We start from the raw sequence: 13,078 nt of genomic DNA, 5'->3' as shown, positions 1-13,078 counted from the left end.
AGGTCTATCACAGTGTGTGAATCTAGATGTTTGTGAAAATCATTTTATTCTACCAAATTCAGTGCTGGGTAAACAGGACAGGGTTATAAGAAACAATTTTGATTGTCGCAATTCTATTTATGAGAATACAGAGTCATAAGGAAATTCTAGCAAGTATAGGAGTAGTGTCAGTCTATACATCTTCTATTTGCCGGCATACTGAATACGTCATACCTTGGTTACTGGTTCACACTTGGTTTGCACAGCTGTTAGCAAGCCATTGATCAGTCCGATTGTGGTTCCAAGCACAGATAACATGAACCAGCTGACCAACAATCAATTTTGACGTCACTACAACGGCAAAAAGAAGTCCTTGATTATGCAAGATATGGCTTTACACAGTACTGGTACACACCAAATTACTTCCTTTATGTATTGAACTACGCAATAATAATAGTACAGTTGACCACATTTTGCATGAAATAGTGTTCTTTTATTATTTTGACTCCATCACTGGCAAAATAAATGATTTTGAAGTACCTTATGTAAGGTACATAAAATACATGTAAGAATTTAAGAATTCATTTGCTTTGGTTCCGATTTTGTTGAAATACACCACATTATATTATACAAATATTGAATGTTTAGGAGTACAATGGTAAGAATATTTACACAAGGTGAAATATGTACTGTATCATTCAACAAGGCTTTGCCAAGTTGCAGATGAATGGAACACCTCGCGAAAATATTCTTACCATTGAACAAATAAAAACATTCAATATTTGTTTTATATAACTTGTATATAAATTCCTTTTCATCCACTTAATTTTATAAATCACCAGGAAAACAAAATAGCTTTGAACTATATTTGTTTTAGAAGCAACACCCATACATAATTGGTGAGTCAATGTGGGAAGCTGTGTGAGTACAATGGAAAATTGACTTGCACTCAGACCAAGTGAAATAGTCTGTTTGAAGGTGACGCTGATAATAGCAAAATAATTAATAGTAATTGGCCACTATAATGACAAGAATTTTTTGTATGAATTATGCACCACTGAAAGATTGTTATGACCTTGAACTACTTATCATTTTGCAAATTAAAGGAATCAAAACTATATAGCATCATCAATGCACACCAGAATGTGCATATTGATGATGAAGTTGATTTCTTCCAAAGAATTTTGGAAATGCCGAAATTCCTTGCTGCTACAAGTAAAATATACCCAGATTTAAGATATACCCAGATGGTTTAAAAGACATTTGAAAGTGAAGATACACTTTCACAGATATGGTTTAAAAGCCAAAATAAACTTTCAAAACTGATACTGAATATTTTTTGTTATTTTATTTCTTTGTTGTGGTTGTAAATTACAGGGAAGGTTATTTATAATTCTGTTTTACTTCCTCTTCCTCCCCTCATAAATAATTTGTTTATAAGTGGTGCAATGAGTCAAGTTGTTGCATACAAAAATAATGCTATCTCCTGTGTAATATCAGGCGATAGATGCATGACTGGCTGTCAAAACAATACTTTCATTCTCTTAAGGGATCTGGAATGAGCGTTTCGACAGTATTTTTTGTGGGACATGAGAGCACATCAGACATATCGAATTGCATTCTGAATACGAAGAATGTCTTTCTGATATCAAATAATTTTCATTTTTTGAAATTCACGATATAATACAAATTTTATGACAAATTATTAAAATTTGATATTTTTCACATTTTGATATATAACAGTCCTCGAAGTCAATTTTATAAATCTAATGACATATTCTTAAAGTGTATGTAGCTGGGAGGAAAAGCCGACGATCAATTGAAAAATTTGACCTTTCATATTGAAGATATGGATTTTTTTTCCCAAAAAGACTTTATTTTTTTTTGGTGTTTTGGGAAAAAATCCATATCTTCAATACTAAATGTCACAATTTTCAATTGATCGTCGGCTATTCATCCCACCTACATACACTTTAAGTATAAATCATCAGATTTATAAAGTTTACTTCGAGTACTGTTAAATATCAAAAATATCAATTTTTAATTATTTGCCATAAAATCTGTATTACATTGTGAATTTCAAAAAATCAAAATTATTTGATATCAGAAGGACATTCTTCGTATTCAGAATGCAATTCGATAGATCTGATGTGTTCTAATGTCCCACAATAAATACTGTCCAAACGTTCATACCCCACCCCTTAATATAATTAAAAGATTTTGATTTCTTCCGCGGATGCCAAATTCTAAGCATATGACATGTATATCAATTTGAAATGCATGTAAGTCTACTGGCGTATTTACACAAATAAGCGTCAGCACAAAAAAACCTGAAGAGTAGCATGATAGCATCTCTAATGTCTTATGCCTATCATGACCTAGAAAATTGAATGATAAAGTGTCAAGCGTCACAATGGGGTATCAAAATGAGAATATAGGACCTTGCCTCTCCAGATGCCACACCCCAAATGGAATATATGACCTTAATCTCCCACACAGTGGGTGTAGATTTCAATAGTCATCCATTCAGGTGACTCCATTTGAAATTCATATTCCCTGTGTGGGAGATTAAAGTCATGTCTTCCATAGGGAGTGTGCAGATTTTAAATCAAATATAGCCCTTTACACAGGTATCTAAAAAAAACTCCCCAAGTTTGCCCCCTCAATAATGTGGCTGGTTACACCACTGATAATAACAGTTTTAATTCACCAAACCATTCGCTAACATACTATATTAATCTGAGATCAAGTCACATAATTTTACCTTCTCTATACATGTATGAATTAATTATTTATTGACCTATCTGTTATGTTGAAATGTGCTTTTTTTTACAAATAATCAATTATTTCTTCCTCTGTTGTTTGCCTTTTCCTTTAGATCCTTTCTGATTTCTATTATGTTGTCGTTTCCTGCCTTTGTTGAATGGCCTTTTGCCGCCACCTTGCTCTCTCTTAGCACCCATCTTTTCTCTAATCTTACTCTTGGCATCTGTTCCTCTCACCCACATGTCTCGTTTCATCTCCCAGTCAAGTTGTTTCAGATCTAGTGAGAGGAAATATAGATTTTCATGAATCGGTCAATACTGGTATGTGATATTCACTTGGGCAGAGATTCAGAAACTTGACCCATTTGGACAGAGATTCAGAAACTTGACTCTGATTAAATACAAAATTTAATGAAAAAGAGACCTCAAAATATACTGGTCTGGATTTCTGTTCAAAATGAAGTTAAATTTTGCAACTATTTGCAAATGTTGCTGCAAAATAATGTAAATTGATAGCACATTTCCAATTTTCAAAATATTTCTTATTTAACTTATTTCCTATTCCAAAAAAAAATACAGCACTAATTTTTGAGATTAAAAAAATATTATCAAGTTCTGCCAAATGAAACAGCTCAATCCTAATCATTCATTCTGCATTAACTTTACCATCTATAAGATCGTTGAGGTATGAAGTTATTATGATTGGGTTGTTTTTTTGTCATACCTGCTTTGTCTTTATTGGCCATAGCTTGCAGACCAATGCTGTCAAATTTGGAACCAACATTATCATCCATCAGAGTAGCAATCTGTCAAAAAGGCAAGAAAAATTCCAATTATTGGGAAATAATTCATATCATGTCTGTGAATACATTGCAGATAGTATACAAATTTTACCCAATAACCAATCGACAGGGATTGATCCGTGGACATGCACAACAGGCGATTAACCAATGCATCATCTGTTAAATTCAACAATGATTAAATACTTGGTCCATCACAGAATAAATGGAACTTTGACAATATCTGCATAGAAATCTATAATAGAAACAATCAATATCCTTACTTCCTCTGCTGCTGTTTTCAGACTTGTACTTTCTCCACCTTTGCGTTGCTTTTTGTTCATCTTCTTTGCTTGTTTTCCCTTCTTTCTCTTTTTGCTGCTCTGTAATTCTTCATCACTATCGCTATCTGAATCATATTCCTCTCTGGTTGGCTTGGATTTACTCAGTTTTTTCTGTTTTGGTGGACTCAAATCTATAATAAATATCGATGCACATTGCAAATATTGGTAAAATTAGCAACATGAATAAAGAGTGATCTATTATAATATCACTACGACCATATCAGGAAATAAAAAGAATACCGCTACCCAGGGGAAAGCTTGTATCTAGTCAGTGAGTGCTTATCTATTCACTGAGGGTGTATGTGGATTGGACACCCGATCTACAGGGATGGATCTATTTAACCAGTTGTGTTAATGTACAGATTATTGTCAAACTTTCTTTACACATTTTAAATTATTTAAGAATGACTTGGTGGTATGATAAGATTATTGGGTGCACAATATATATGGGTATGTGATATTATTTAGAGGTTAATAACTGCGCATCGGTTATTTGGAGGGCATTGTGAAAAATCTAAACATTTTGCCTTTGGAACCGAGGGATATTCCGAGGTCCAAAGCAAAATGTTTAGATTTTTCACAATGCCCGACATATTACCGATGCAAAGTTATTAACCTCATTCATAACCGTATCTCTTCACCTTACAAAATAATGCAAAATTTGGCTCAAAAGTTTATAAAAATAGATGATTTTTACATCTTCCCTTTCCAAAAATCGATCAGGCTAAAACAGGACGACCAATAACAAAAGTGCGTATCACAATCTGTGCAAATATGGTAGCGCGCAATCCAAATACGGCAGTCAGCGCGCGCACAGTTTGTTCGACGCACAACAACACTCACCCGGTCAATTGTGTGCGACATTGGAACAATTACGTATTTTGCGGTCAATTGTGAGATATTAATGACCTCGATTTGCGTTCGCGTTTTTACAAATAACTAAATGTGATTGGATCGCACGCATCACATTTATTGGTTTTGAATGCGTGCTCAGTCTCATACCAGGTTCAGCCTTTAGCTCCACCTGGTATGACTCTGTGCATGGTAATTGTCATACTGTACCTCCACATCACTCCAATAGCTAATCACTTTAACACAGCATGGTCTTGACAACAGACCATTACAACCATTTAGATTACTTTTGAATATAGTCATATGGTGGTTACCCAACCAGCAATCATTTCTAATCTCATACAATTCATGCAGACCTAGATACCACCAATGTTCAAAATGGTTGGCTGAAAACAACAAATTGCTACTCAATTTAGACACAAGTAAAAGTATGGCTGACAATGCAAAATTGTTAACAAGAAAAAGCTTACCTCTATCCTCAGAATCCGAAGCACCAAATCCCTCTTCATCAAATTGCTCAGCACCTTCCATCTTGAATTCATCTGCATCATCATAATCATATCTAGCTACATCATCACTATCATCACTATCACCCAAGTCTGGGTTGAGATAATCTTCATCATCACTAGAGGCACCGTCTTCATCGTCATCCTCATCATCAGAACCTCCTGCTTTCTTCTTATCTTTTTTTCCACTCTTCTGCTTACGTGTGAATTCACTAAATAAAGGAAAATATAAATACAGGATTTATAATGTGTCTACCTGGGTTTGATACAGCAAACAACAACTTGCTTCATCTGTACAGGTCCTTAAAAAACGTCGATTGCAGATCAAGCCAGGAAGCAGCCACTCCACGGCTATGGAATTTCATACCCTAAGATTTCTTTAAGAATCTTTCTCATTATCAACTAACACCTTAGTTATATTTGATATTCACAATAAAAATAAAAATGACAGTAATGGAAAGAAAAGTGCTAAATATTCTACATTTTTCAGCACAAAGAGTTTGACAAATTCTCTTACACAAGACTTTCCCCACAATTGATCATGCCTTTCATGCAGAGTTGTTACATCATGTAAAAGCAATGGATATCTTTACTGGCGGTTAACAAAGTGGCCAACATTGGTCTAGTTAAAAATGACATACGTCTATGGATATTTGATAGCTTGGTGATGGGCACTCCTGTCTCCTCCTCTATCAGCATCTTTTGGACCCTGTTTCCATCCAACCAGCAGATATTTCTAACTACCTAGGGTACATCCCTTCCTAATGAACTAGCTTTTATGTGTCAGCTTGTCATCTCTTCCCACACTTTTCTTTTTTGTTGCTGGACCACAAGCATATGTCTTAATAAGTGCCCTCCCTTAATTTTTTATTAAGCTTTTACAAACCATTAAATCTGGTTCAAGCCCCATGGCCCAGCTTTGCCTCTGTGGTTCGAAAATCATCCTTGTTTTTGTTTTTCTCTCTTATATTCACATGAAAACATTGTGATTACACACTTACCCAGCAAAATCAAATGCATCTTCATCTTCACCTTCTTTCTCCATACCATCTGTAATCACACAAAAATAGATATAACACAAATAAATTCAAGCACCGTACTGACATATTGATTTGTCACTAGTTTGATGTTCATTCATTTATTCATTCATTCAGAGTATTTTATTGAGTATGTACCCCTCCAGCCCGAAATACAAAAAACATACAATAATTACATGGTGACAGACATTATTACATGCGTATAAAAAAATAATTCACAATTTTGCACACTAACATTTCATGGTTTACAGTAAGAGCTGCTCAGTTTACAATGCATACCAGTGACAGACAGACAGGGAACTACCTGCACAAATGTGATCTTTTATATATGGTTCTATGTACAGACACAAATTAAAACATGTACAAAATTACCACTTTTACAGTATAATATATTTTCTTGGGCTAAATTCAGTTGCAATCCATACATGGAAGAAATGGCCTTAATCTCCCACACAGGAGTGTATATTTCAAATGGAGTCACGGATTCAGGAAACCCCATTTGAAATTCACCCTCCCTACATAGGAGATTAAGGTCATGTCTTTCATAGGGATATAACTGGAATAGCCTATTGAACCATTTCTATCTTGTGTCAAAGGTCAAGTTGATTTTTAGCTGCATGGACCTAAAAATTAGTTTGTTCCAAACAAATTGAATCTACTTAAAAGGGCATTTCGTGATCCACAGCCTCACCCCCACACTTTTCTCAAAAAAGTTGAGATTTTTATACCATTGGAAACCTCTGGCTACATAAATGTTTATGTATCAAAAATTTCTTGCAGATTAATTCGTTTATAAAAAATATCGTCAAATATGAATTTTGTTCTGGTATACCAGAACAAAATTACAACAGTGGCCTATGGAGCAGTGTAATACACATAATCATGCTTTACTCGCAAACGCAAAATCGGAATCAACTGAAATTTTGGGAATAAGCATTTTTCGTGGATATCTACTGAAAAATGTCATAAAAAGAGAATGCTAGGATCACGAAATCCTCTTTTAAATTATAAAAACTATCGTAAAATGAATTAAACATTAAACCGGCGATCTAGCGGTACAGGCCTCTTAAGTTCCTCTCGAAGGCGTCTCCAAAACAAATACTGGCCATATGCATCACCTGGCCACTTTAGGTACTGTACTTTACAGAGTAATTGTCTAAACAACAATGTCTTTTTATTATTCGGAATTTGTCCCAGGATGATAAGAATCATCACATTGCGATTCTCTTCCAAGACTCTATAATGTGCCATCTCTAGTTCTTTAAGACACCAGTTGTCTTCAAAAAATCGTGGCGTGAGTATAACAAGAACTTTGCGGCTTCTTTGCATGTGCAGAGATATTTCATCTAAAATTATTCTCCCAATACGCATGTCTCGACACCTTAGGAAAAGCCTGAAAGGTTCCTCTCCCTCCTCAATATTGGGTAGAAGCTCTCCATGTACCCAATCATCAGCACTTTCTACATGATAGGGGACATAGGCATCATATCGAGGGGGTCCATTCTCATCATCATCAATATTTTCAGCATTTACAATAAGATGGTGTTGTTGGTTTCTTCTTCTGTTGAATACTAGGAAAAAAGAGTACTTGATGTGCCACCAATAACGTACTATCAAAATTACTGAAATTAGTAGAACTACAGCACAAGCAATGCCAATTGAAATGTACTTCCATAGGTGTAACTCACAATCTAAATCTACTTGTGTAATACTCAAGTCTTTTTCTGAATCGGGGGAAAAACATGTGTATTTACTATCAGCAAGCATGACCATTTTGACCATGTTATCTGTGAGTATCCAGTTCCTGAATGCCTCCACATTACAATCACATTGAAATGGATTGTTACTGATATCCAAAATACTCATATTAGGATGGCCTGATTGAATTAGAATTTCTTGTGGGACAATTTTGATTGAGTTGTCATGAAGACTCAATTGTCTTATATTGCTTAAGTACTGTAAATTGCTCACTGATACCAGTTTGTTGTTACTTAAATCTAGGAATGTTAAGCTACTGAAATGAGTAAAAAGTTTATTTTCAATGTTGACAATTCCATTGCTACTTAACTCAAGTCTTTGCAATCTAGGTGCTTTGAAGATATTCAGTACACCAGCAAGGTCTGGATATTTCCTAATCTTATTTAAGTAGAGTCTTTGTAAAACAGGTAATTCCATATCAGCATTTCCATTATAGTTAAACAAGAAACACTCAGAAAAATCTAAAGTCTCAAGAAATGGACAGGTAGAATTTGTTTTCTGGAAGCTGATTATGGTTGCACTTCGCATCAAATGATTCCAAGTATGTCGCAAACTGGCAAATATTTGCACCAAACCTCTCATCCTTTGATCGTTGCTGCCCTACATGAAGTTCTTTCAAATTTGGTGGAGAGCATGACCAAATTTGATTACTGTCAAAATTATTGTTTGATAAGTCCAATGTTTCAAGAGATGAAATATTACACAGTTGCTCCCATATCACTTCAAATTTATCACTCAACTGATTATATGACAGATCCAAGTTTGTCAAAGATTCATAGCTACTAAATATATTCAGAGCACCAGATGAAGACAAATCAGTATTTTGGCCTAAAGTATGGAATTGTAAATCATTTAAATGTCTTAAACCTTTAAAGACATTCACAGATAACGTTGATGGTGCATTATCGAATGAAGATAAAGATAACACTTTTAATTCCTGAAAACATTCAAACGGTGCACCTTCAAACTCATATTCATTAGCATATAATGTTAATGCCTGCAATGATGCCTTCAAATTTCCCCATGATGCAAATGTTGTTGAATTTAAGTTAATAGCCTTATCATACATATACAATGTTAGGTTTTGAAGGGGTGAATCTAGTGAGTTCAAAGCCTCTATGGCTGTATGAATGTCAACTTGCAGAACAAGGTAGAGACTAGTAAGATTGTAGAGTACCTCAAAAGCAGGAAGGCTGGTAGTATTTGAGGAAACCTGGTGAAATCTAAGATGTGTCAAAGGAAGCAATCTCCTGCATTTACGATTTGCATGCATGTGATGGGGATTATATGAAGAGCACAACATGATTTCAGTACAGGATCCTCCAACTGGGATGTCAAGGTGTTGTAGGTTATGTAGTCCAGTAAGCAGCTTGCCAATATTATCACAGTCATAGATAGCACTATCAATCAAGGAAGTGGGAGTCACTGTATCAATGTACAGCTCACGTAAAGATGAAAGTGGAGCTAGAGGGGTACCAGTAATATCATCAGACCCATCATCAAATGACATCCACAGAATTTGTAAGTTTTCCAGCTTTGATGAAGTACAAAGACTTGTTACATTTTGCCATTCAAGGTAGAGTTTCTGTAATGAGATGAGATTCAGAAAGGGGGCACCTTCTAATGTCCGTAAGCTGTTTCCATGTAAATCCAATCTGGCAAGTTTGCCAAGTCTGCTAAAGGTTTTGTCACTGATGAAGGTTATTGAGTTGTAACCATGGTTACGCAAGTCCAACATCAGCAGATCATGAAGTCCAGTAAATGCATCATCATGCAATGTTGATATACGGTTGAAAGCAAGATAAATATGCTGCAACTTGTGAAGGCTGCTAAATACATTAGCCTGGATATGGGAAATGTGGGTATTAGCTAGTTGCAGAGTTAATAGTTCATCAAGTCCAGTGAATATGCCATCATGTAAGGATGATATATTATTGAAAGAAAGATTCAAAAATTGCAACTTATGAAGACCGCTAAATGTGTTACCTTGTAGATACGAAATAAAGTTGTAGGCTAGTTGCAGAGTTAATAGTTCATCAAGTCCAGTAAATATACCATCATGTAAGGATGATATATTATTGAAAGAAAGATTCAAAAATTGCAACTTATGAAGACCGCTAAATGTGTTACCTTGTAGATACGAAATAAAGTTGTAGGCTAGTTGCAGAGTTAATAGTTCATCAAGTCCAGTAAATATACCATCATGTAAGGATGATATATTATTGAAAGAAAGATTCAAAAATTGCAACTTATGAAGACCGCTAAATGTGTTAGCTTGTAGATACGAAATAAAGTTGTAGGCTAGTTGCAGAGTTAATAGTTGATCAAGTCCAGTAAATGCACCATCATGTAAGGATGATATTATTATTGAAAGAAAGATTCAAAAATTGCAACTTATGAAGACCGCTAAATGTGTTAGCTTGTAGATACGAAATAAAGTTGTAGGCTAGTTGCAGAGTTAATAGTTGATCAAGTCCAGTAAATATACCATCATGTAAGGATGATATATTATTGAAAGAAAGATTCAAAATTGCAACTTATGAAGACCGCTAAATGTGTTAGCTTGTAGATACGAAATAAAGTTGTAGGCTAGTTGCAGAGTTAATAGTTGATCAAGTCCAGTAAATATACCATCATGTAAGGATGATATATTATTGAAAGAAAGATTCAAAAATTGCAACTTATGAAGACCGCTAAATGTGTTAGCTTGTAGATACGAAATAAAGTTGTAGGCTAGTTGCAGAGTTAATAGTTGATCAAGTCCAGTAAATGCACCATCATGTAAGGATGATATTTTACTTACAGAAAGATCCAAATGTTGCAACTTTTTAAGAATTTGAAATTCATCATCAGAGATAACGTTGAGTTTATTCCCACTCAGATCTAGAGAATTGATTGAAACAGCATGCTGTAATGGTGGAATACAGACTAGATTTCTGTTGCTACAATCCATATTAGTAGAATTCCACATTTTACAAGCAACACTTCCTTGTGGATAACATGAGTTTGCATTCCCTGTTGATTGTCCATTTTGGGGCTGAATGCAAACAAAATTCAACAGCAGCAGATATATGATGATATACACACACTTTACCAAAGCCATTGCAGAGGATGGAATATGTCTTCTTTGTATACACAACAGCAAAATTAAGACACAATTTATAAATTGTTTGAAACTTTCTATCGAAACTTCTATCGAAACTTCTATCAGATGCTATTTTTACCAATTTGGATTTTCCAGTTGTGCAATAAGGTTGCCAGAATTTCTCAGGCAAATTGTACTCTACAAATGCCGGTTTGAAAGGGCATATTCTGAATTGCAAAATAATGCTTTTCTCTAAGATGAATGTATCACAATTTTGCATTTTACTTTGAAATCGTAATTGCAACAGGTCAATTAGTGGAGCGCAGATTGGGAATTGGACTATGGGGTCTGTATGCTCTTTTTAGTTACCTTCATAAGACTGAAAAGAAGCCCAGTTGTGTGTATGAGATGAAGTGTGGCAACACTAGTGTGGCAACACTGATACTGAATTATTTCAATAAACTTGTGATGTGCTCTTATTCAAGGTTAATTAACCATAATCACAATAAAGTACTGACATTGTCAACATGGTTTGACCTTATTGTGTGCATGTGCTCAATCACATCAAAACACAACGGTTATTGGACGCCCACATTTGACAATGAAGTGCTGGCATTGTCAACATGGTTTGACCTAATTGTGTGCATGTGCTCAATCACATCAAAACACAATAGATATTGAAAGCCCACATTTAAAGATAATAATGAAATTGACATGAAAACATTTGTAATATATTACTAGTCACACAAAATCACAATTCTATTTTGAAGCATAGCAGCTTTTTCACCTGATATTGAATATATGTGATGATAATTGCCCCGTTTTGGTTCGACGGCTCACATATTTCTTTCACAAAATCTGCTGGGTAAAAACTACATTTTTTGTTTATGCATTTAAGACTGAGTTTATGTTCATTTCACCTGATTGCATAATCAATTCATAATCACATATTTGTTGGGCCTTGAGGCCAACATTTGAAAAATAAAACTAATGTTGGCAAAAAATATTTGCCTAAATACACATTTTATCCTTTGAAATACGATGCAATTATTATTATTGTAGTTTTTCTACTAACGCATGTACAATTGCCACAATGTGCACTGTGCAGTTCTATCTGTTCATTTATTCCTAGTACAATAACCTCAACTCCCAACTTATAGACAAACCCACTCCTGTTAATTTCATCATGCTAAATGAAAGTCAATTTGCAGTGATAGTCATGTTACTTGATATTTCATCTGCCCCTTTTAATTACACATGGTTCCTTAAAAAAAGATATGAGTAAAAAAAGGCACAGTGATTTTTAGTGCACTGCATATGGGCATAAAACCACAAGCCTCAGCACACTTTACAGGAAATCACCGATCACTGTGGCCCAAGATACACCATATAACCCATTAAGCAGGGAAGATGATTTAGCATAATTCAGGGACACATCTCTATACAGGTGCATAACCCTAATCAGCCTACTACATTATAACCATCATAGCCAGGATCTGCTCCCCGAGTTTCATATGGGTAGACAAGACAATTAGCAGTAAGTTCCTTGTCCAGTGAAATTTCAAACTAGCTCTATATTTTCACAAGAACAGCGATGACAATGCTGTGGCTTGAACTCATCATACCATCAGGCACTCACCCATCAGTCTAGCATTACCAATTGGGCTCACTTGACTGTCTTTATCACTCCAGTATATTCAGTCGCGTCAATTTCTTTTGACATTGGGGGGGATGGGGTTGGAAAAAATTTCTTGATGTATAGTGAATCCAGCACCTTTTGGCAACAGTATAAGTTTATGGTACATTTTGAAGCTAAAATGGTGAAATATGGTTCAAAAGTGGAACAAATTTGTGCAAAGAGTGTAAAAATTGGCAATCTTAGGCTAAATGTCCAAATATGAGAATAATTTTGTCATAAACCCACACACAGGCAATAACATTGGGGGATGATTGTATGGGTCACCCCCCCCCCC

The 13,078-nt window shown here is 35.0% G+C and overlaps 2 protein-coding genes across 2 annotated transcripts in view; both read right to left on the bottom strand.

Moving 5' to 3' along the window:
- Nucleotides 1-2,653: 2,653 nt before the first annotated feature.
- LOC140152677 (CCAAT/enhancer-binding protein zeta-like) overlaps nt 2,654-13,078 on the bottom strand; it is a 31,952-nt gene continuing 21,527 nt past the window's right edge. Inside the window, exons 20-24 of the mRNA XM_072175131.1 lie at nt 6,227-6,275; nt 5,190-5,437; nt 3,808-3,998; nt 3,469-3,550; nt 2,654-3,022 (exon numbers count right to left, since the gene is read on the bottom strand). Of these exons, the coding sequence (XP_072031232.1) occupies nt 2,823-3,022; nt 3,469-3,550; nt 3,808-3,998; nt 5,190-5,437; nt 6,227-6,275 (770 nt within the window). The 3' untranslated portion in view covers nt 2,654-2,822. The remainder of the gene's footprint in view (nt 3,023-3,468; nt 3,551-3,807; nt 3,999-5,189; nt 5,438-6,226; nt 6,276-13,078) is intronic.
- On the bottom strand, nt 7,093-8,789 carry LOC140152678 (toll-like receptor 4). Its single transcript, XM_072175132.1, has one exon. It carries the CDS (start codon nt 8,600-8,602, stop codon nt 7,292-7,294), a length of 1,311 nt encoding a protein of 436 aa, XP_072031233.1. The 5' UTR covers nt 8,603-8,789; the 3' UTR covers nt 7,093-7,291.

Source organism: Amphiura filiformis, chromosome 5, assembly GCF_039555335.1.
Source record: "Amphiura filiformis chromosome 5, Afil_fr2py, whole genome shotgun sequence".
NCBI classification, from domain to species: domain Eukaryota; kingdom Metazoa; phylum Echinodermata; class Ophiuroidea; order Amphilepidida; family Amphiuridae; genus Amphiura; species Amphiura filiformis.
This window is presented reverse-complemented; position numbering and strand designations above follow the sequence as displayed.